The sequence below is a fragment of the Cebus imitator genome, unplaced genomic scaffold, assembly GCF_001604975.1.
Source record: "Cebus imitator isolate Cc_AM_T3 unplaced genomic scaffold, Cebus_imitator-1.0 Scaffold367, whole genome shotgun sequence".
NCBI lineage: Eukaryota > Metazoa > Chordata > Mammalia > Primates > Cebidae > Cebus > Cebus imitator.
The window spans coordinates 2,131,365-2,156,225 of NW_016107682.1; the positions used below are offsets into that span (position 1 = coordinate 2,131,365).

The 24,861-nt window shown below is 38.7% G+C and overlaps 1 protein-coding gene across 2 annotated transcripts in view; it reads left to right on the plus strand.

Moving 5' to 3' along the window:
• Positions 1 to 24,861, plus strand: part of MRPS35 (mitochondrial ribosomal protein S35) — a 50,412-nt gene that overhangs the window by 5,141 nt on the left and 20,410 nt on the right. For both annotated transcript variants that reach the window (XM_017507080.2, XM_017507079.2), the window contains exons 2-5: positions 132 to 169; positions 1,588 to 1,755; positions 4,728 to 4,788; positions 15,810 to 15,949. In XM_017507080.2, coding sequence (XP_017362569.1) covers positions 132 to 169; positions 1,588 to 1,755; positions 4,728 to 4,788; positions 15,810 to 15,949 — 407 coding nt within the window. The remainder of the gene's footprint in view (positions 1 to 131; positions 170 to 1,587; positions 1,756 to 4,727; positions 4,789 to 15,809; positions 15,950 to 24,861) is intronic.

Sequence of the window (24,861 nt, forward strand, 5' to 3'; positions counted from 1 at the left end):
CAAAAAAAAAAAAGGTTGTTTCGTTGTTATGTTACTGAATACCTTAAATTGTGTTGGAATAATGTGATCATGATTGATGTTAACTAACTTGACATTATAAAATTCTGTTTATTATCTTTTATGTACAACAGAAAGAACATCCAGAAATGAAAGGCTGCCACAAAGAAAGGTAAAAAGTTCATATACTCTACTATCTTAATGGTTTCTGGAGTTCTAAAATAAGGCAGATATTCATGGCAGAAAGGTATTGGCAGAGGAGACTTCACAAGGTCATGTTTGCTGGGTGATTGCCATAGCCCTGGCAGAGGTTAGTCTTTGTTTTTTTGCAGTACCCAGAGACTGGATCATCTTTGAGAGGTCGACTTACTTAGGAACTCCTAGGAAACAGGTGTATAAACCAGAATATGGAACAATTTCTAATGCTATCTTAAGTCCTGCAGCCTGGGACTTAAGCATTAATATAACTAGTTTATTTATTTATTATTTTTTTGAGACACAGTTTCACTCTTGTTGCCAGGCTAGAGTGCAATGGCACAATCTTGCCTCACTGCTACTTCTGCCTCCTGGGCTCAAGCGATTCTCCTGCTTCACCTTCCCGAGTAGCTGGGACTACAGGCACACACCACCAGACCCAACTAATTTTTTAATATTTTTAGTAAAGGGGGCGTTTCACCATGTTGGTCAGGCTGGTCTCAAATTCCTGACCTTAGGTGATCCACCTACCTCAGGCCTCCCAAAGTGCTGGGATTACAGGCGTGAGCCGCTGCACCTGGCCATAGTCTTAAGTAGTTTAGTCTCATGCTGTGGACATTTGGATTCCTTCCTTCTATGGAGGAATCTAAACTGTAAGGTCAGTTGGTGAGCATAGCATCAGAACAAAGACACATTAGTTGGAAGTTAAATGGTATCAAGTTACAATCATCAAGAACAGACATTTCCTCAGGAGTATTACCTGCTTCTAGGACGTTGACTACAGTGGTTTTGATACTGCATAGATGGGGCATGGCTGAATTTTGCCACTATAAACCCTACTTTTGCGTGTGACAATCCCCTAGTATTTGATTCCATTAAAAATAAATGTGAATATGATTGACTAAGCTATCAAGTACTAGTTTTTCTCTGGGCCTAGGAGACATATAATTTCTCAATATGTATTTATTCAATCAGTTTAACCTTAATTATTCTTTTTTCCTTTTGTCTTTACTTCCGAGTACTTAATGCCCTCATGTACTACTGACTTCCATCAAAGAAGTTTGAAAAACTATTTCAAAATATATTAATTCATCTCTTCATAAGCAAAATGTACAAATTTTGCTAAAAGTCTAGTTAAAGAAATTTTTAATGAAGAAAATGTGATATTAAAGGAGATCCTTGCCAAAGGGTTTAAAGAAACAGTGCAGAGATACTTAGGTAGATTTAGTGTTTTTTAAATTTGGATAGCAGCAGTTTTGTGGGAGGTCAGATTTTACATATGTTGCAGTTTTGCTCCTGTTTCTTGTAATTGTAGCTTTTTGCTTTAAAATTAAAATTCTCTAAAAATTAAAGAATGTATTTATATTTGAAATACTAAAAGATTTTATTTCTTAGGCACTACCTCCTAGGACAGAGAAAATGGCTGTTGACCAGGACTGGGCTAGTGTTTACCCTGTTGCAGCACCATTTAAACCCTCTGCAGTACCTCTTCCCGTTCGAATGGGGTATCCAGTAAAAAAGGGCGTGCCCATGGCAAAGGAGGGAAATCTAGAACTTTTAAAGGTAAGGTAAAACTTACATAGAAATAAATGCTGATCTTTTCCCCTCTTTCTTCTCTCTTATGCTTTAAGGTTCAGTATATAGCTTTATTGTATTTTAATTTAAATTTTTTAAAATAATAGGTATTTTATTATATAACACCAGATAATAATAGATGTTATATTTTGATTATCGATGGTAAAGAATACTCAGAAGAATCCAAAGCATTTAAGAATGTAATTAGTCGGCCGGTTGAAGTGGCTCATACCTGTAATCCTTGCACTTTGGGAGGCTGAGGTGGGTGGGTCACTTGAGGTCAGGAGTTCAAGACCAGCCTGGCCAACATGGTGAAACCCTGTCTCTACCAAAATCATGCACAAAATTTGCTGGGTGTGGTGGTGGGCACCTGTAATCCCTGCTACTTGGGAGTTGGGAGGCTGAGACAGGAGAATTGCTTGAACCTGGGAGGCAGAGGTTATAGTAAGCCAAGATTGCACCACTGCACTCCAGACTGGGTGATAAAGTGAGACTCTGTCTAAAAAAAAAAAAAAAAAAAAAAAAAAAGTAATTAGTCAATCTTGTGGCTTCCCTTTCCTGTTGTATCTCTTTTCCTTTTGGAGACAGGGGTCACTGTGTTGCCCAAGCTGGTCTCGAACTCTTGGGCTCAAGAGATCTGTCCACCTCAGCCTCCCAAAGTGCTAGAATTACAGGTGTGAGCCACCACACCTAGCCTATCATATCTTTTCTATATTGAATCTTTTTAGTGATATTAAGAAAAATGTAATAACCTAATTTGAGATTGAGAATTGGGAGGTGAAACTTCCAGTTTAAAAGGAGGAATTTAAAATTTTTCTGTCCAGAAAGGTAGAATATTATTTAGTATTATTATTATAGTCTACCAAATATAACTTTATTGCTTGAAGCAAAATAGGTTAAGGTAAATGCTTCATTTGATAGCATGTATAATGATTTATGATGGGTGTTTTAAAGAAAATATAAATGCTTAGTCTGGGAATGCATATCTTAGATGATTTCTTCTTAAATACAATGAAAGTTATACAAAGGAAAACAACTGTTTTTCAAAGACCCGGGAGAATGGGTACGCTGATGCCAGAGACAGAGGTAAATGAAATTTGGAAATGGGAATGTGTGAAAACTCAATAAAGCATACATCAAGGAAAACAGATCTTTTCTTTAAATAAAAGAAGCAAATTTTGTTTAAAGAGGTCTTTGGGGAATCTCTGAGTAAGAGAGTACCAGTATATTTGCAATAATACTAATGGTTGTGAATCATATTTTAGTAAATATAAAAATCCAAACATTTAATGCATGCCATCTATTTGTAGTGATGGTGTCATTGAAGAAGCTTATTAACTGAGCTAGTATATGCAAAGTACATAGAACTGTTCCTATGTAAGTCTATGCAAATTGTCTATTTTTTCTTTTATGATTTTTGAGGTTTATATGTTCATGTTTTAAAAATCAAAGTCTATCACTGTGATCTATTAAAAGTAGGCCCTTGAAACTAGGGTTTCTAATTTTTAAAATGTATAAAAAGGAAAAAAAAAATGAAAAGTAAAGTAAATGAAGCCACCCATCTCCAAATCCCAGTTTTCAGTGCCTGTTTTCTCTTTATTAAAACAATATTTTCTGTCTAGGCGCAGTGGCTCACACCTGTAATCCCAGAACTTTGGGAAGCCAAGGCAGTAAGATCACTTGAAGTCAGGAGTTTGAGACCAGCCTGGCCAACATGGGAAAACCCTGTCTCTACTAAAACTACAAAAAAAATTAGCCAGTGTAGTGGTGCATGCCTCCCAGCTACTCAGCAGGCTGAAGCAGGAGAATTGAGTTGGAGGTTGCAGTGAGCCAAGATGGCGCCACTGCGACAGAGTGAGACTCTGTCTCAAAAACAAAAAACAAATATTTTCTGATCAACGCTCAAGATACTTGGCATAATTCTTGGAGTAACTTTCTGCTTATTTAAATTTTCTTTCCAAATGAGCCTTTAAGCTAAATTTTCTCTTTTAAAAACTTAACATTATTCAAGAAATGACCTAATAAATGCTAATCATTTATTTGAAGGAATCAAATCTCTGACCATTCCTGAATTTTCATTTACACTATGAATGATTCAGTAGCCTTTTAATGTATCATCATAAATATATTCCTAACTTCATTAAACTATCCGGTTAAGATTTGCTAGCTTCACTTACTAGTTTATAAAATGTGGGTTATGTACAAAGTGGAAATACTGTCATGCTATGCAGTCCAGGGGAATTGGGATGATTAAACAGTGATTCTTATCCTGGCAGGGCCCAGTGGCTCACTCCTATAATCCCAGCCCTTTGGGAGGCCAAGGCGGGTGGTTCACCTGGGGCCAGGAGTTCAAGACCAGCCTCGGCAACATGGTGAAACCCCATCTCTACTAAAAATACAGAAATTAGCCGGGCATGGTGACATGCCTGTAATCCCAGCTACTTGGGAGGCTGAAGTAGGAGAGTTGCTTGAGCCTGGGAGATAGAGGTTGCAGTGAACCGAGATCATGCCATTGAACTGCAGCCTAGGCGACAGAGCAAGACCCTGTCTCAAAAAAATAAATAAATAAATAAATAAACAATGATTCATGTCCTTAAGTCATTTCAGTTTTATAAAGGAAATATACATGTGTACCTGTAGATTCGTGGCAGGAAGAATACTATCAAAATTATGTTTAGTTTTTCCTTGTGATTGTCATTATAAGATGTTTGGTAAAAGACAAAAGATTTATATGATCTGAAGACAAACCCAGGTATCATTGTAAATTACTTGGTACTGAATCTATATTTTAAGAAATTCATTTCTTGAATTGACAACATCTGTGGCAAAATCAATATTGTAAAAAAACAGATTTTATTTACTACATGGTTTATTGGGCCTGTGATTTAATATGAGAAAATTACCTTTTTCATGTTTTTAGGATATTTAGGTAATTTATTCTTTAAATTTCTCTATTTAAGATTCCCAATTTTCTGCATTTGACTCCTGTAGCAATTAAAAAGCACTGTGAAGCTCTTAAAGGTAAGTGATTATTTTCTTATGTGAATTTTATATTTATTTTGAACATAAATTTAAGAATTTCTGTTCAAATATAATATATAGCCTTATATTCAAGTTGTTTTCAGTGAATTGTTACATGTTAAATCTGCAAATTGTTTTTGCCAACCACTACAAGGTATTAGGAATGATAATTAGAAACCATGATCCTTGTCCACAGGTAGGTTAGGGACTTACTATTGAGTTCTACTGAACCTATGCAAACCTCTCAGCCTTCCAGGAAGGTTTGTGACCATGTTCTATAATTTTGCAATCTTTCCAACCATCCTGACTGATCTCCCACATTTCCTCCTTTTTTTGCTTCAGGTGTTGTTAATTGAAGATTACAAATGTATGCAGCAGCACTTTTGTCAGGCAAGGCGGTCATTGCTCTTATTCCAGCTCTGCATCCTAGAAGTAGTAAATAACATAAGACAATCATTAGTATAATTAGCAACATTCTTTTCCAGTCAAAGAGTGACCCCCAGGAATGGGGTCTAACCAGGAGAGATGATCTTGTACACCCTTCCATATGGCTGTTTGTTGGGTGTGTAGATCTATGGTGTAAAGGGATTCTAAAATTTTAGTTTTAAGTTGCTTTACATCTGCTGTTAAATTGTCATGAAAGCTTCCCCAGAGATGTTGTTTCACCTCACCCCAACTATGTATTGATTGATTCCATGGTAGAAGTGACATAGATATGTTTTTATGCACCCAGTCACAGTTTAGTTGACGTCAGAATGCCAGCACAACCTGTCGCTCTCCCACATATTCCAAGGCAACCTCAGGGGCTTGCAGACATGTAAGAATCTTTTGATCTATTCTTTGCTGCAGGAGAAGTTCATTAAACACATTTCTGGCCAAATTATCTACAAAGGCAACTATTTGTACTGATTCAGCAATGGATGCCACAGCAATGCTAGCTGTTGCCAGGATGACTGTGGCTGAGACTATAAAGACTATTTAAGTGTAACTATGAATATTTTGTGTCTGACCTGGGACAGGGCATGTTCTAATGTGGCAAGGGCAGAGGAACCTTGCCAATCATATGTCAAATTGACTGGTAGGAACGCCTCAGGTTGTCTTCTTAATACCATGTCACTAGCAATATGTAAATTAGATATATTGTAATTAGTGATACATAAGGTGAACCAAGCCTGTTCCTCTATCATTGTAATTAGTGATACATAAGGTGAACCAACCCTGTTCCTCCACCTGGGTCATAAACGTGGAGCTTTGGAGTGTAATAGAAATATTGGTTCCTGTAAGGAAAACATATGGATGGGTAGTGCAAATCAGACATTGATCAGTGTGATTATGAATAAAGGTTATAGTATAATTATGACCGAAATTATGCTGTGTCCCATGCCAGCTGTCAAGGGAGGTGCTGAGATGTCCCAGGTGCTATAGAGTGTCTTGGGGTGCCATGGACTTTAATTGGGGTCTGGGATATCTCATCCTCTGCATTGGCCCAAATCATAGAGGAATGGGATGTGGCTATGAAACTGATTGATGCCATGATAGATGAGGGTATTAGTAAGGCTGCCCTGCAAATGGCTGTGGGGGCTACAGTTTAAGATGTCATAATTGCCTAACTGGAGGCTATAGGCCTGTTCCCCATGACAGACCTCCCAGCTAAAGTGAAATTACATTCCTGGCTTTGTCCTTTAGCATAGGAAGGAGTGTTAGGGAAAGTGGCATTGATTGCATTACATGGTTTGAGGCTACCTGCAGCTAAGGCTGTTAAAACATTTATTTTCCATGATGTAGCCATAATTGTGTTTGGGTAGATACACAGTAAGGGTTGGAACTTTTGTAACTTACACACAGTGGGAGGATAGTGGAGTGATATGTAGTGTTACCTGGCACCTTAGTCCAAGTGTGCCATTATTGAGGGAGCCCACTAGGGGTAAATCTCTTCCTCCTAGCCAAGCAGTTATTATAGGCTGGGAAGGGGGTGCCTGCCCAGGTAACAGGGCAAAAGAAAGGCATGTCTAAAATATGAGCCCAATAGAGTGTAGCAGGTACAGGTTGCAGACAAAGCAAGAGCACTATGCGAGTTGCAATGTGCAACAGAGAACATAGCAAGGAACAAATTGTCTGGAGTGAATGGTGTCTGTGTCCGAAGCAGGATTCGCTCATCCTCTTGAGTTGTCTTCTTCAGCATCCCCCATGTAAAGTCCAGGGCATGTGTTGTCTGAGGAAACTGTATCCTCTGGGGTTGTGGGTCCTGTAGGGTCAATTCCTTCATCTGTGGTATTGGGTTGGGTCCTAGCCATGTCATGGTATGGTGTGATGCATTGTGCTGGAATCCAAAGAGGACCGCAGGGGGTGTGAATACAAGCATATCCTCTTCCCCACGTTAGCAATTTATTTGGACCACACCATTCATTACTATTTACACCTTTCCATAAAACTGCAGGTTTTATGTCTTGAGAGGTTTTAGCAAAGTGCTTTTCTACAGCTGATTGAAATTTGTCATCTAAATTTTAAAAATTAAGGGTAAATAAGGCTTGTGCTAGTAGTATTGCAGGGTCCTTGCTCATACTCCCCCCTTTTTGTTTTCTGAGCATATTTTTAAGGGTGGGGTGGGCACATTCTACTATGGCCTGTCCTTGGGGGTTATACAGGATGCCTGTGAAATGTTGAGTGTTCCATGTGTGACAAGTTGTTGAAATTATGAGCTGGCATAAGCTGGACCATTACCAGTTTTAATTTTTGTGGGCTGCCCCACAAATGCAAAAGTTAAAAGGTGTTTAATAATATATCGAGTAGACTCTTCAGAAAGAGCATGTGCACTAACTAGACAAGTGTTGGTATCAAAAGATATATGTACATATCTTAATTTTCCAAATTCAGGGGTGTGTATAATGTCTGTTTGCCATACTGATTAGGTTCTAGTCATCTGGGGTTAACTCCTGTTGAAGGAAGGGATGTACCCGTGAGCTGGCAATCTGGCATTACAGGATAATTTGTTTAGTCTTTGGGTAAGTTGAAATTGTTTAATTTTCTCCAGTTTTGGTGGAAAAATTGATGCAATTGTATGGCTTGGTCAAGCAGGATGTCATCACTTGTAGGTCTGCTTCTTCATTGCCATAGCCAATGGGCCAGGCTGTGAGCTGTGGGCTCGAATGTGTGTGATAAAAGTAGGATGTATTTGTTGATCCAGCAATTGTTGAACCCGAAGAAATAGTGCAAACAGGGAGGGCTTGAGTGAGTTCTTTATCAGAGCTGTGTCAAGGTTCTGTAATAAAAATACAGAGTAAGCAGAGTCACTGACTATATTGATGGGCTGAGCAGAAAAAGTCTCCAATGCCAATATCAGAGCTCCAGTCTCAGCTCTCTGAGTGCTAGTAAATCCAGATTGAGTGAGTGAATTATGTGGTCTCCACCAGACTGCCGCTTTTCCATGTTTAACTGAACCATCAGTAAACAGTGGTGAGGTCACAGGAGTATGAGATAAGAACTGAAGGAGTTTGTCAGCAGGAAGGACATTTTCTATCTGTCCTGTGTAATCAGAGAGTGCTATTTGTACTCTCCATTGATAAGGTCAATACTGTTTCAAATTGCTTTTTACTTAAAGGAATCCTGATGATATCAGGATCATAACCTAGCAACTGACTGCATCATCTGTGGCCTGAATAGATTACTAATTAACTGAATATAAGGGGACAGCGTTTTAGGCCCGGTATGTGAGCATAAAACCCATTCTAGGAATTGTTCTGGGACCATTTGTTCTGTTTACCCTGTAGGGGTGTGTTTGGTAGGAAAGACAAACAGCTGAACTGAATAGAGCAGATCTATGCTGTCTAGCTGCTTGTGAGAAATGGCTTGCTCTATTCCTCAATCTCTCTTTTAGCTGCAGGGGTCAAATATCTAGGAGAATCCAGAGCTGTATTGCCTTTTTTTTTTTTTTTTTTTTGAGACGGAATCTTGCTCTGTCACCCAGGCTGGAGTGCAGTAACATGATCTCAGCTCACTGCAATCTCTACTTCCCAGGTTGACTCGATTCTTCTGCCTCAGCCTCCTGAGTGGCTGGGAAGACAGGCGCCTGACACCATGCCCAGCTAATTTTTGTACTTTTAGTTGAGATGGAGTTTCACCATATTAGCCAGGTTGGTCTCAAACTCCTGACCTCGTGATCTGTCCGCTTCGGCTTCCCAAAGTGCTAGGAGTACAGACATGAGCCACTGCACCTGGCCTGTATTGCTTTTTAAGATAGAAAACAGGTTTCGTAACTTACCTGTAGTAATCCCCAAGGTGGGGTGGAGCCAGTTAACATCACCCAGAAATTTTTGGTAATCATTTAAGGTATGTAAGTTGTGAGTATTTAACTTAACCTTTTGAGGCTTGGGAAGTAAGTATGTATCCAAGATAGTTCCAAGGAGAGGACATTTGTACTTTTTCACGTGCTATGAGTAAACCTCTTAACTGTGTTCTTTATGACAGAGTTATATAAATTTAAAATTACTGGCTCCACTGGGGCTACCGGTAAAATATCATCCATGAAATGAATAATGCAATTGAGAAATTCTTTTCTACTGGAGAGCAAAGCCAGATCTACCTAATACTGACACATAGGAAGATTCCTTGAGGCAGCACTTTCCAATGAAATCTGCAAGCAGGTCTTTCATCATTAATAGCTGGTAATATAAATGCAAATTTTTATCTGTCCTGTTCTGCTAGAAAAATCGTATAAAACAGTCTTTCAAGTCAATAACAATTACAGGCCAGTCTTGAGCAATTGCCATGGGGGAAGGGAGCCCCAGTTGCAGAGGTCCCATAGGTTGTAATTTAGCATTAATAGCCCATAAGTCATGCAAAAGTCTCCGTTTGCCAGAATTTTTAGGAATGATGAAAACTGGCAAATTCCAAGTTCTGGTTGAAGGTTCTACATGTGTAGCTTTTAATTGCTCGTTCACCTAATTCATGGGCTCTCAGTAATTTCTCTCCCTTCAGAGGCCTCTGTTCTACCCAAATAGGATCTTCAAAGAGCCACATCAGGGTTAAGGGGAGGGATATTAACAGTGGCTATTATTAGAAAGGGGTCTGCAGGGGCTATTATTAGAAAGGGGACCCCACCATTGGGTGAATGGGTCCCACCCCCAAAGGTTAACAGGGATGGGCATGTTTAAAGGTTGTATAACTTCCCTTCTCCCTTCTGAATTGCAGTATATTAGGGGGCGCATCGTCTCCTTAGCTGTGTGTGCTTCCCTGATTCTGACAATTTTTTGTTCCTGAGTAACATGAGGCCAAGTTTCTGGCTGGTTTTGATCACTTATGAAATGTCCACCCTTGTGTCCAATAAGCCAGTAAAATTCTTATTTCCAATTTTTAAGGTAATCATGGGTCTCTGATCAGTGATTTACTGATTCCAGTTTACTCCAGTGGCTCTTGTGCTTCTAAAACTTCCCTTCCCCCTTTCCTTTCCATGGGTACTGGGGACCCAATGTGGTAAAATCAGTAACTGAGCTATTTTTGATCGGGGGGAAGAATATGCAGAACTTTACATCCCATCATAACCAGTATCTCACCTTGATAATCACTGTCGGTTACCCCAGTGAGCACATTAATTCCTTTACTTGACAGGCTAGACTGCCCTAGGACTAATCCCACTGTTCTAGAGGCAATGGGGCCCAGATCTCAGTTGCAACCCTTTTAGGGTCTTCTCCTTCTTTTGGCAGTAGTTCATTGGGGCAGAGTAAAGCAGGGCCTGGGGTAAGCCCTTCATGAAGCTTCCCACCTGGTTACTTACGGGATTTCCATTTTTATCAAATTTTGACCCACGTTGATTTGCCCAATGTTTCCCCTTTTTACATCAGTGGCATACAGATGTAAAAAGAAAGAACTAGGGGGTTCTTTCCCCTAGTTACCTTGGTTTCTACTATGGGGGCATTCTCTGTTCATATGACCTGGCTCTCTGCATAGAAAACAATTTGAGTTTTTCTCCATTTTCATTTTTGGAGGCCTTAATGCCATAGCCAATATCTTGGCTTTGTGTGTCTCAGTTTCCACCAGCTGACATGCTCATATAAGCCCCCCGACTGTGGCTGCCTTTCCTCTGATTGCCTGCATTGCTTGCTGGCAATCTACATTAGCATTTTCAAAAGCCAATTGCAACAAAAAGTTATCAACAGCCTCGGCATGACTAATTTGTCTCTTAATTACCTGGGTTAAATTATTGATAAACTCAAAAAGTGGCTCCTGAGGCCCTTCTCAAACATTTACAAAAGATGCTGAAATTCCACTTTCAGGAATCCGGTTCCAAGTCCTGAGAGTGCATAAAGACACTTGAGCATAGGCCTGGGAATCAAAATCTTGTACGTTGGCATGGAGACCCCTCCCCTGGGGCATATCAGCTGTTATGTCTTGCCCAGCTGCCTGATTCCAGTTGGCTTGTTTGCACAACTCATCATTTTCTGCCTTCCGGAGAAGGTATTGGCTAGGCTCCAAAGTTGTTTCAGCTAACATTGACCAGTCCCGTGGGGCCATATGGAAGTGATCTGCCAAGGCCTCAATCATTCCTTTCATAAATGGGCTAGCAGCTCTGTTTTCTTTAATGCTTTTTCTTAGCTCCTTATGAGTGTTAAAAGAAACGGGTTCATGTACCTGATTGCCTTGTCAGTCTTGCATTACTGGGCAGGATAAGAGCTCCCCTTCTAATGCCACTTGCTTAAGACAGGGTCCCATAGCTGGAGCATGTTTGTTGTCCTTTTTCCTATTTATTGGAGGAGGCGACTCAGGCAAGACCTTTGTTTTCTCTTTGTTATTTTGGTCGGGTGATACTGGGGCAGAGGGACTCGAGGATGATAAAGTAGGTGACAGTTCTTTTTCCTTCCCCTTTCTTAAGGCTCTTTTGTGTATAACAGGGCCAGAGCCATCCTAGCTAGAGCCCATAACATTAGAGATGTTACTGGGACCTGCTGCCTTTGCACAAACTCCATTTGACCTAGCAATCCCATTACTGGGTATATATCCAAAGGATTACAAATCGTTCTACTATAAGGACACGTGCACACGATTGTTCATTGCAGCACAGTTTACAATAGCAAAGACCTGGAGCCAACCCAAATGCCCATCGATGATAGACTGAACAGGGAAAATGTGGCACATATACACCATGGAATATTATGCAGCCATCAAAACCGATGAGTTTGTGTCCTTTGTAGGGACATGGATGAACCTGGAAACCATCATTCTCAGCAACCTGACACAAGAACAGGAAATCAAACACTACATGTTCTCATAGGCGGGTGTTGAACAATGAGAACACATGGACACAGGGAGGGGAGCATCACACACTGGGGTCAGTCAGGGGGAAATAGGGGAGGGACAGTGGGGGTGGGGAGTTGGGAAGAGATAGAATGGGGAGAAATGCCAGATATAGGTGATGGGGAGGAAGGCAGGAAATCACATTACCATGTGTGTACCTATGCAACAATCTTCCATGTTCTTCAGATGTACTCCAAAACCTAAAATGCTATAATAAATAAATAAAAATATTTCTCCCTGCTTGTTCCCAGATCTCTAAATCTAATGTGACTTCTGCTGGGAAGCATGGATTATGGAAGACAACAGTTTGCCTTAGGTCCCTTAATTGAGCCTGTGAAACTGAGGTTCCACTAGATTTAAGCAGCTGTTTCAGTACTTTTATATACTGCTTCTGTTGAGCTGATAACTGTTGTCCCATGATGAAACTCTAGCCTGAACAATCTCCCCTCTTCTCGAACTTGGTAATCCCAAGTGAGTACCAGTGACTTACTGACTCACTGACTGTGCAGTCTCTTTTCACCTACATTTTCGGGGGTTCTGTCGTGATCCTCAATCCATTACAGCTCTCCTCACAAGTGGGTACCAGCTGTCAGGGTCTGACCTGCAGACCCTGACCCAGCAACAGATGAACAAATTCACTCAAACACAAATCTCCAGTGAAGGAGCAGGCTGGGGGTCTGTGGCCACTCACAGACACTTCTGAGAGAGATAGCAGCCATGGCCCTGACCAGCTGGTGCTCTAGGCATTTATTTAGTATAGGTTTAATAACAGAGGCTCTGAGTCAACACATCTATGATTAAAGGCCAGGTTCCAAGGCCTAAAGCAAACACCATTTTTGGGTGATGTATCTGGTCACCCTCCCACAGAGAGGGCCATCCAGCCCATGAAAGATTAAAGTTTAGTTTTAGGACCACATAAGTAAATAAGTTATTCAGATAAACTCCCTCACATTCCCTAGTTATTTGCTTTTCTTTATCAACTAAAGGTAAAGGGGATTAGGCTACCTTCAGCCGAAACTTCTATTGAAACTGTGCAAACCTCTTGGCCTTCCAAGAGGGTTTGTGACTATATTCTATAATTTTACAATCTTTTCAACCATCCTGACTGACCTCCCACGTGGATGTGGTGGCATGTGCCTGTAGCCCCAGCTACATATGGGGGGCTGAGGTAGGAGGATTGCTTGAACTCAGGAGGTTGAGGTGGCAGCAAGCTCATATTGAGCCACTGCACAATCAGCCAGCCTAGGTGACAAAGTGAGATCCTGTCTCAAAACATTAAAAAAAAAAAATAACAAACTATGTCCCATTTGGCGCAAATCATGTATCACTCTTTGATCTTCTATAAAGCCAGTTAATAAATGGCATTGAACTGTGAAAAATTGCGTTTCTTCTTTTTAAATTTGTGTTTATGATCTAGAAACTTGTAATTTTAATAAAATATTTCTATAATACTTCCTAATTTTTAAATGAAAGGCTTTTGACAGGGCATGGTGGCTCACCCTTTTAGTCCTGCAGCACTTTGAGAGGCCGAGGAGAAAGGATTGCATGATCCCAGGAGTTTGAGATCATCCTGAGCAACATAGTGAGATCATGTCTCTACACAAAAAAATTTAAAAATTAGCTGGGGTGTGATGGCACATGTCTGTGGTCCCAGCTACTCTGGTGGGCCTGGATGACAGAACAAGACCTTGTCTCAAAAAAACATAAAAATAAAAAATAAGTTTAAAAAAATTAAAGACTTTCATACAGCACATTCAGAAGAGTGGCATTATATTTTACTGTACGTAAACGAGTGTCTTAATCTTTCCTTAACTATCCCTTTACACTTCTGCCAGCCTCTGGATTTAGATTGCGTCTTCCATATAACTCAAAGGCTTTTCAAGTACTTCTTCTCAGTTTTCTTTCAAAGTAGGTCAGTTCAGATTTAATATCTAATTTGCAGATGGAAAATCTGAAGCACAGGAAAGTTAGGTAATTTACCAAAACTTTAATAATCAGTGGCAGAAGTTAAATAAAAACCAAGGTCTTCCAAAGTCTTGTCTATTGCTCTATCGATGAGTAAAGGCTAATAGGAGACTATTATGTACTTTCCAGTTGGCTATGTTTTTAGACATATAATTTAGGTAATTTAATTTGAAAACTGTAATTATCATTTGGTGATTGAAATGACTTATTCACAGTTTCTTTTAAAAAAAAAAATGAAAGAGTTAGTACAAACCCAAGAGCTCACAAAATTCCCCATACTGGTCTCTCTTATAAAGTGCTTGGCAGTGATGCATCTCATAGTGCAGGATATTGGAATAAGTTCATGATGGGAATGAAATTTAGCCTCAACAATCTTGCTCTGCTCATGTTTTTTAAATGTTAAAATGACCTTAATTGCAGACACTTCTTTCCGCTCAAAGCAACTGGCTATTGATCTTTTAAACAGAATGTTTAAGGAATGGTGTGAACTATACTTAATTTGCTAACATATTTAGTCCCAGATATCAGAGAGTCTTTGTAATCCAGAGTGACATTGTGCCGACTCTGATTTTAAAGCCTAAATGAGAGCTAAATATAGTTCCTATTATAACAAAATTGTTAGCCCAGGGAAATGTTATTGGCAAAGGACTTATCACTGTCCCTTAGATTATCACCTAGAAGAGCTCCCACATCTGCCTGTGATTATGACCAGCCTCTTCTGCAGTTATGCTTTTTTGGAGGAAGCATGGATCTTGCAGTCTCATATGTTTGACCCAAGAAACCAATTACTTTTAGCTGTTCTTAGAGTGAGGCTGTTTAAGAAAAGAGATTTCCATTGTGGACAGCCTGATAGTGCCAGAAGTTTTCATCTTAAGCTGAAAGTTCTTTACCACACCTACCTGATTGAAACAGGGCAAGATGAAATCCACTGTGATACTTGGGGGATGCTGGGAGCTACCTCTTTTCCTTTAAGTTTCCCCCCTCCACCCCGTATTTGGGATCTGAGCTTGTACTTCTATGTTATGGAGATAGAGAGGCATGTTCACAATGCTGGAGCTCCTGTTGTGGCCTAGGTCTCAGACCCAAGTCCACTTGCTCTCTATGCTGTCTTGCTCCAATATGAGGTCAAGGCTTTCTTCTTTCCATTTAGCCCCATTGGCACATAGAAATCACATAGGAGAAATATAAGTCTTAGAAGAATCCATTTAAGGGCTTAGGCTTTTGTACCTGTTTGAGTTGAGGTTCTATTCAGCCAGATTTCTAGGTGGTTGTTGACTGCATCTCCGTTCCTTCTTAGGGCTTTTTGAGAGCTTCCCATTTTTTTTCAGCTGATCTTTAGTAACCTTTAGTGATTAATATTCTGTTACAGATTATAAATGTAATATTCTGTTACATTTTTGAAAACAGTAATGCTCTGGGTACTATGAACTGTTTGCTTTTAGTTGGTATGGAGGAAGTAAACTGTCCCATAACAGATATGTGCAAAGCTTACAATAAGCTTCCATCAAGACACAGTTCTCCTTTAGCTGAAAATACCACTACCACCAAACCTGAAATATCCAAAGAATCTCCTTAATTAAATTGCCTAATTTAGGATATACCTAATAGAAAAAGGGACAAGGGATGATGGTATATATGTAAAGTGCAGAAGAGAATCTGTTCTTTCTTATGACCTGGCAATGATCTCAATAATTTGGCATTGTCTAGTATGTATTACAATGAGAATTTACTTTCAAAAGTGTAATTGAAATTATTTCTTTTATTCTCAGATTTTTGCACTGACTGGCCAGCCGCACTTGGCAGTGATGAGAAATGTGAGAAGCATTTTCCAATTGAAATTGACACCAGTGATTATGTTTCATCAGGACTATCTGTTCGGAACCCCAAAGCACGAGTAGTAGTCTTAAGAGTAAGAGTTTTTTTTTGTTTTTTGTTTTGTTTTAAATAAGAATCATTCTAATACGTTATTTAAAGATATCTTTGGTGGCTGGGCACAGTGGCTCACGCCTGTAATCCCAGCACTTTGGGAGGCCACAGTAGGAGAATTGCTTGAGCCCAGGAATTTGGCACCAGCCTAGGCCACACAGCAAGAACCCATCTCTAAAAATAAAAGAAGAAAAAAGAAAAAAAAATGTACTTGATATGTGTGATTATAAAACTGTAATATTTATCACAGAAATTTTGAACAATACAAGTTTTAAGTTATAGGCTAGGCACGGTGGCTCATGCCTGTAATCTCAGCACTTTGGGAGGCTGAAGTGGGTAGATCACTTGAGGTCAGGAGTTCGAGATCAGCCTGGCCAACATGGTAAAACCACATCTCTACTAAAAATACAAAAAATTAGCTGGGCATGGTGACACATGCCAGTAATCCCAGCTGTTTAGGAGGCTGAGGTAGGAGAATCACTTGAACCCAGGAACCAGAAGTTGCAGTGAGCTGAGATTGGGCCACTGCACTCCAGCCTGGGTGACAGAGTGAGACTCCCTCTCGAAAACAAAAATTATAAAATTGCCTGTAAATCTACCATTTGTAACCACTGTTAACTATAGTAGCTCATTTTAGTATATATTCATAGCCTGCTTTTGTGTATCTTAATGGGATTATACTGTGTGTTCATCAGTCTGTTCTTTCTTACTGAACAATAAGAATTAACTAAACATTTCCCAATAATAGTAAACATTATTTAATTTAATTTTAGTTTGAATTTTTTTGAGATAGGGTCTCGTAGCTGGAGACTAGGGGCACTAACATAGCTCAATGTGGCCTCCAATTCCTGGGCTCAATTAATTGTCCTGCCTCATCCTCCAAAGTGGCTGGGACTACAGGTGTGAGACACCATGCCCAGCCAATTTCCTAAAATTTTTATAGATACAGGGTCTCATTTTGTTGCCCAGGCTGTTCTTAAACTCCTGGGCTCCAGCGATCTTCCCACTTCGGCCTCCCAAAGCACTGGAATTACAGGTGTGAGCCACTGCACCCAACTTAATTTAATTTTAATGACTACATAGAGTAATGTAGAAATGAGAGACTGTACGTACCAAGACAATGTTCGAGTCTGGGGGTGTAATGTTGATCACTTCAAACTTAGCCTTTTTTCTGAGACTGAAGTGTGATATATAAATAATTTCATAATATAGATCTACTAGAATTTTTTTATTTTTTGAGATGGAGTTCCATTCCTGTTGCCCAGACTGGAGTGTGGTTGCACAATCTCAGCTCACCACAACTTCCACCTCCTGGGTTCAAGCGATTCTCCTGCCTCAGCCTCCTGAGTAGCTGGGATTACAGTTGTGTACCACCACGCTTGACTAATTTTTGTATATCTAGTAGAGATAGGGTTTCTCCGTGTTGGTCAGGCCGGTCTCAAACTCCTGACCTCAGGTAATCCACCCGTATCAGCCTCCCAAAGTCATAATTTATTTAAGTTACCTGTGTTATGGAACCTTTAGCCTTTTTCGTGGTTTTCTTTGTTAGAAAAATGTTTTAATGAATATCCTTAGGTATTAATATTTGTATGTATTTCTAATGGTGTTCCTAAGATGACTTCCTGAAAGGAGAACTGTGAGGCCAAAGGATATAGTCCTTGAAGTTTGTTGATATATATTGTAAAATTCCTGCAAGAAATGTAAAAAAATATAACACCACCAGCAGATTGTGAGAAGGCTTGCTTTCCTGTGCTCTCACCAACCTACATATTACCTATCAACTTGATAGATAAAAAATTGATCTTATTTAAAATTTGTATGTCTTTAAATACTAGTGAGGTTGAGGATTTATTCTTTTGCAAAATACTTATTTTTGTCATTTGCCCATTTTGATGGTATACTGATTTCTTGGATACTTTTTTTTTTTTTTGAGACAGGGTCTCACTCTGTCGCCTGGGCTAGAGTGCAGTGGCTCGATCTTGGCCCACTGCAACCTCTGCCTTCTGGGTTCAAGTGATCCTCCCATCTCAGCCTCCTGAGCAGTAGCTCGGACTGCAGGTGTGTGCCACCATGCGTGGCTAATTTTTTGTATTTTTGTAGAGACAGGGTTTTGCCATGGTGCCCAGGCTGGTCTCAAATTCCTGGACTCAGGCAATCTCCCTGCATTGGCCTCCTAAAGTGCTGGGATTACAATTGTGAGCCACCGCTAGGCCATTGTTTCTTTTTAATAATGGCTTTATTGAGACATAGTTCACTTGCTGTAGAATTCACCCCTCAACCATCCTCAAGCCCCTTTCACTCACTAGTCTACTTTCTGTCTCTATAGATTTTCCTATTCTTCACATGTTATAGAAATGGAACCATGCAATATGTTTTCTTTCACTTAGTGTAATGTTTTCAGTAGGTGTCACATGTGGTAGCATGTATTATTTTATCTCTTTTTATTGCCTATAATTTGTGAATATACACATTTTATTTACCCATTCATCAGTTGGTGGACATTTGGGTTGTATCTACTTTTTGGCTATTATGAATAAGGCTGTTGAACATTCATGTACAGGGTTTTGTGTAGACATGTTTTTCAGTTCTCTTGGGTGTATATCTAGCACTGGAATGACTGAGTTGCATGGCACCTCCATACTTAACATTCCGAGGAACTGCCAAACTGTTTTTCAAAGTGGCTATACTGTTTTACAATTTCATCAGCAAGTTTGAGGCTTTCTGTTTCTTCACATCCTCACTAATGGTTATTATTACCTGTCTTTTAGTTTTAGCCATTCTGATGTCATGAAAGTATCTCATTGTAGTTTTGATTTGTGTCTCCCTAATAACCACCTTTTCATGTGCTTATTGACTGTTTGTATATGTTTGGAGAAATGCCTGTTCAAATCCTTGGCCCATTTTTTAATTGGTTGTTTATCTTTTGATTGTGGAGTTGTATTTTATGTATTCTGGATACCAGCCCCTTCTCAGATACATGATTTGCCAACATTTTGTTCCATTCTTTGGGTCATTCTCTTACTTTCTAGATGGTGTCCTTTTTTAAGCACCAAAGTTTTAATTTTGATGAAGTCCAATTTATGTAAGTCATGTGCTGCGTAATGATGTTTTGGTCAATGATAAACACATATACAGCAGTGGTCCTAAGAGACTATAATACTGTATATTCACTGTACTTTTTCTATGTTTGGATATGCTTAAATACACAAATATAATTGTGTTACAATTGCTTACAGTATTCAGTACAGCAACATGCTACACAGGTTTGTAGTCTAGGAGCGGTTGACTATACCATGTAGTCTAGGTGTGTAATAGGCTATACCATCTAGGATTGTGTAAGTACACCCTGATGTTTGTACGTGACAAAATCACCTAGCCATGTGTTTGTCAAAAATCATTGTTAAGCTGCGTATAACTGTATTTTTTCTTTTGTCTCTTGTGCTTTTGGTGTCACATGTAAGAAATCATAGTCTTATTCAAAGTCATAAAGATTCACTCTTGTTTTTTCTCCTAAGAGTTTTATAGTTTTAGCTCATACATTTAGGTCTATGACCTATTTTTTGTTAACTATCATAGAGTTGTTTCTGAGTGTCCGTTTGGGATTGGTTTGCAGATACTTAGATGTGTGGATGCTCAAGTCCCTGATATAAAATGGCATAGCATTTGACTATTGAATATAACCTAGTACATTCTCCCATGTACTTTAAGTCATTTCTAGATTATTTATAATGGCCAATACAATGCAAATGGTATATAAATAGTTGTATTTAAAAATACACTGTATTTTTAAAATATGCATTATTTTTATTGTTGTATTCTTATTTTTTCTGAATATTTTCAATCTACGGTTGGTTGAATCCACAAATGTGGAACCTGTGGAGACAAAACTGGATAGAGAGTGAAGCCAGGGTCCAGCTTCATTCTTTTGCATTTCTTTTGCGTGTTGATCCAGTACTGTTTGTTGAAAAGACTATTCTTTCTCCATTGAATGGCATTGGCACCTTTGTCAAAAATTTTATGGTTGTCTTTTAACTTTTGACTTGGCTGCTTTACCAAATTCCCTTTTTAAAATTTTTTATTATGAAAATTTTCAAATGTATGGAGAAGTAGAAACAGGCTAGTATAATAAACACCCAACTCACATGGCATCTTGATTTAGTAATTAATATTTTGACAGATTTGCTTCATACACACATATATACATCTAAGTACCTTAACATTTCTGACACATAATGTTCCACACTCAAATACTTCAGTGTGTTTTCTTTAAGAATTAAGGAGATGTTTAATTCCAATACTATTAACACATGTAACAAAACTGTCAATAATTCTCAAATATCATCTAAAATATCTACTCCACACTCAAATTTTCCCTGTTACCTTACAAAATGGTATTTTTTAAGCTCTTTTATTGAAGCCAAAATCCAGTCAAAGACCATTGTATTTGGTTGTGATGTATCTTATGTTATATGGAAGGGCAGACAACTCCACTTCCCTCCCTTCTCCCTGATGAATTTGACTTGTTAAACAGACAGCTATTTTATCCTGTAGCATTTCCTACCTTCTGAATTTGCCTCGTTGCATCTGGATGTCATTTACCTTATTTCTTTATCTCCTGTATTTCACATAACCTGGATGTTAGATTTAAAGGACTGATAAGATTCTAGTTAAATATATTTGGCAAGAATACTGTATAGATGTTGCTATGTATTTTATATTGCATCGGGGCATGTAAAGTCTGGTTGCCTCATTCTCAGTTTGCTGAAATTGAGCACTTGGCTAAGAAGCTGACAGCCTAATCATTACTCTATGAAGTTTTTTGTCGTTGTTTTGCTTTTCCCTTGAACAAGTAATATGTGGGTGGATATCAAGTAAAATCATTATTATTTTTTTTTTGATCCTCGAAGTATATCTCTTAAATTTGGCCAGTGGCAACTCTTTTAAGTTGATTCCTCTGTCCTTTTGTTACAGTCCCATTAGCATTTGAATGTTTCCTTGTATTTTAACACAAGATGGCTCAGGCTCCTTTTCATGACTTTCTTATCCCAGACCTGGAATCAGCCATTTCTGCCAGTGGACAATGGTGTTTACAGACCATAATCTGGATGCTAGGACTTTTCAGTTGATTCTTTCAGAAATTTCACGAGAAATAATTGATAAATAATGGTAGTTTTAATTCCCCTTTACAAGTATCCGCAGCTTGTTTTTCTTTTTGTCTTTTAAATTTCTGAAATCATATTTCTTTAGTCCCTTATGCTGTTTCATACTTTTAATTGGCTGTGCATCTAGTGTTTAACCTCAAGTGTGAAGTGGGATTTCAGTGAGATAATGGTCTTTATTATGTTAATGGTATATCCTATTCTTAGATTGCTAACGTTTATGAAATTACCTCCTTTGAATTATTGAAGTCGTAAATTAATTAATAGGATTTCAGTATTCTGATGCATTTCTGAACCCTGGTCAGTTCATGATGTATCATTCGTTTGTTCTACTGCTGATTTGCTGTGCTAGAATTTTACTTAGGATCATTTGTCCGGATGCCGTGTTGCTTTGGAGAAGCATCAGATCCCTGCCCTTACTCACCTGGACCATGCCACATGCCATTGCACTTCCAAGTGTCTGCCCTTGTAACTTCTAATTTCATATTTGAAACCACTGTTTCTTTGTCAAAGAAATCTTGGTACACATGGCATATCTTTTTACACAGCAGTCATGGAACAGTTACCTGATACACTTTTTTAATTCAAATTTTTATTTTAGAATGGTTTTTAATTTACAGAAAGTTTCCAAGAATAGTAGAGAATTCCTATATATTTCATACCCAGGGTCTCCTGTTGTAAACATCTTAAAATATACTGTAGTGTGTTTGTCACAGCTAGTGAATTAATATTGATACTGAATCAATATTGAATTTATTGTTGTTAAAGTCCCTACTTTGTTCAGATTTTCTTTTCTTTTTTTTTTTCTAATACCTCTTTTCTGTTCAAGAATCCCATCCAGTTTACTACATTATGTTTAGTCATCATAACTTCTTAGGTTTCTCTTGGGTGTGATGTTTCTCAGACTTGTTTTTAATGACCTTAACAGTTTTGAGAAGTACTAGTTGTATATTTTATAGAATGTCTTTCAACTTGTTTTGGGGAGAAAAACCCCAGAAATAAAAAATGCCATTCTCATCACATTATATCAAGAGTATAGGCTAATAAGATTATTTGTTTTGTTTGAGACAGGATCTCATTCTGTCATTTAGGCTGGAGTGCACTGGCACAATCATGGCTAACTGCAGCCTCAACCTTCCTAGGCTCTAGTTAGTGATCCTCCCACCTTCACCTTGCCAGTAGTTGGGACTGCAAGCACAAGCCACCACAGCCAGCTAATTTTTGTATTTTTTGTAGAGACGAGGTTTTGCCATGTTGCCAGGGCTGGTCTCGAACTCCTGGGCTCAGGTGAGCCTCCTACCTTAGCCTTCCCAAGTGCTGGGATTACAGGCAGTGAGCCACTGCGCCGGCCATGATTTGTCAGTGATGATGCTAATCTTGATCACCTGGCTGAGGTAGTATTTGTCCATTTTCTTCACCACAAAATTATACTTCCTCCCCTCCTTTCCATACCATACTCTTCAGAAGAAAGTTACTATGCAGAGCCCACACTTAAGGATCAGGAGGTATGCTCCACTTCTTTGAAGTGTCACATAAATTATTTACAATCCTCTTATATGGCAAATTTGTTCATTCTCCTGTATTTATTTAATCATTTATTATGTCAGTATGGACTCATGAACATTTATTTTATACTCTGTGTTATAATCTAATAAAAGGTTGTTTGTTTGCTCAAATTGTTTTGAGTTTAGCCATTGAGAACTTTTTCCGCTGGTTCTTCTGTTCCTTTGCCATACCCCCATCATTTGTTTTTTTTAAGCACTTCAGAATGCTCTGGGCTCTTTCCCTGTCCCATTCCTAGAATCAGCATTTGTCCAAGGAACCCTGACTAATGTGCTTTTTTGATTTGTCTAGAAGATGACTGCTACCTCTTTGAGGTGCCTCCTGGGACCCTCAAAATATTAACTTTTGTTCTCTGAGTAGCCTGTATTTTAAGGCAGAACATTCGAAGTACACTGCAAAAATGTGTTGAAAATCTATGCAGTCATTTTTACGTTATATACTAGCAAATAATCTCTAATTTCTGGAATTTTCCATTTTCTTCAGTGATACTGCCGTTTGATTCGTAGTTGTCTTTCTTTGCTAGGTTTCAGTATCAGGGTTGTACCATCTTTTAAAAAATTTTTTTTAAGTATAATTTTATTTTTTGAGACAGGGCCTTGCCCTGTTGCCCAGGCTGGAATGCAGTGGCCCAGGCTGGAATGCAGTGGCACAGTCTTGGCTCACTGCAGCCTCCACCTCCCTGAGTTCAAGTGATTCTCCTGCTTCAGCCTCCCAAGTAGCTGGGCTTATAGTCATGCTCTACCACACCTGACTAATTTTTGTATTTTTAGTAGAGATAGGGTTTCACCATGTTGGCCAGGCTGGTCTCAAACTCCTGACCTCAAGTGATCTGCCCACCTTGGCCTCTCAAAGTTCTAGGATTACAGGCATGAGCCACTGCATCCAGCCTGTATCATCTTTTTGAAGTGAATTATGAAGCTTCCCAACCTTTTTTTATTTTATAGAACAGTTGAAATATTACAACAATATACTTAAGTTCTTCAATTGAAGCTATTTTTAAATCACAGATAGTATATGTTTACTGTATAAAATTTCAAAAATCCCAATAACAGAAAAAAAGAACTGAAAGTTCAGCCATAATGTCATTCCAGATTCATATTTTTAAGAACATATTAAATGTTACCTATTTTTCATAATAATGGTAACAACCACAACCAACAGTTGTTGAGCTCTGTTGTGTGTTGAAAAATCTCTGAACTGAGAGTCAGAAAACCTAGATCCTGATTCATGTTACTCACCTCACGTTTTGTGGGCCTGTCTTCAATCATAGAATTGAGATCTGATGTCCCTACTGGTTGTAAGTTTGCCTATTTTATTTCACACAAAAATAATCTCATTGCTTTATATGAAGGACGGCACCAGATCTCACTTCTTAAATCACACTTTTCCTCTTGTCCTCTGTGCCTCATGCTAGCCTGTGATGCCTTCATTGCTCCCTTGTACCCCTTCTGCTGACTTGTGTCTGCCCTGCTAGACTGTACTCCACCTGCTGGCTGTTGAGGCTCAGTGGCGGTGTCCTGGATGTGCCGTGTAGTTTAAAGGTAAACATAGGTTAAACAGATGGCCTAAAGCACATGCAGTCCAGCATGATTAAAGCAATATTGTGAAGGTAGACAACTGTTATAAACTATTATTGGACATACTCAAATTTTTAATTCACAAAAAATTTTGATAGTCATAAAAGTAGTTTAGGATTAAAAAAACATTTATGTATAACTTCAAAAGTGTCTCTTTTATTAATCTCATTTCTGACAAAAATTCTGGAATTAAGTGTTCCTGAGGAAACTGAGTCTTGGGGAGATAAAATGATTCGTATGAGGTAACATATTAAATGGCAAATCTACAAATCAAACCAATTCTTGTCTTATATGTAATACCAGCATTCTTTAACTAACCACATCATACTTGCATATAGAGAAAATATTTCACAAGTTTAGACATTTCCCAATTTATGTAGCTCTTTTTGTGTTAAAATATAGGCATTTAAATATGTGTGTGTGTGTGTGTGTGTGTGTGTGTGTAACCAAAACCTCCTTTGATTTGAAATGTCAGCATTATTTTGGGGATAATGTTAATAGTATTATGTTGATTCTTTGAAATGTATCAATTGAAGGCAAAATATCTAAGTATTTTGAATTTTGATAAAAGACAGTGAATGCCACTCAGCCTTTGA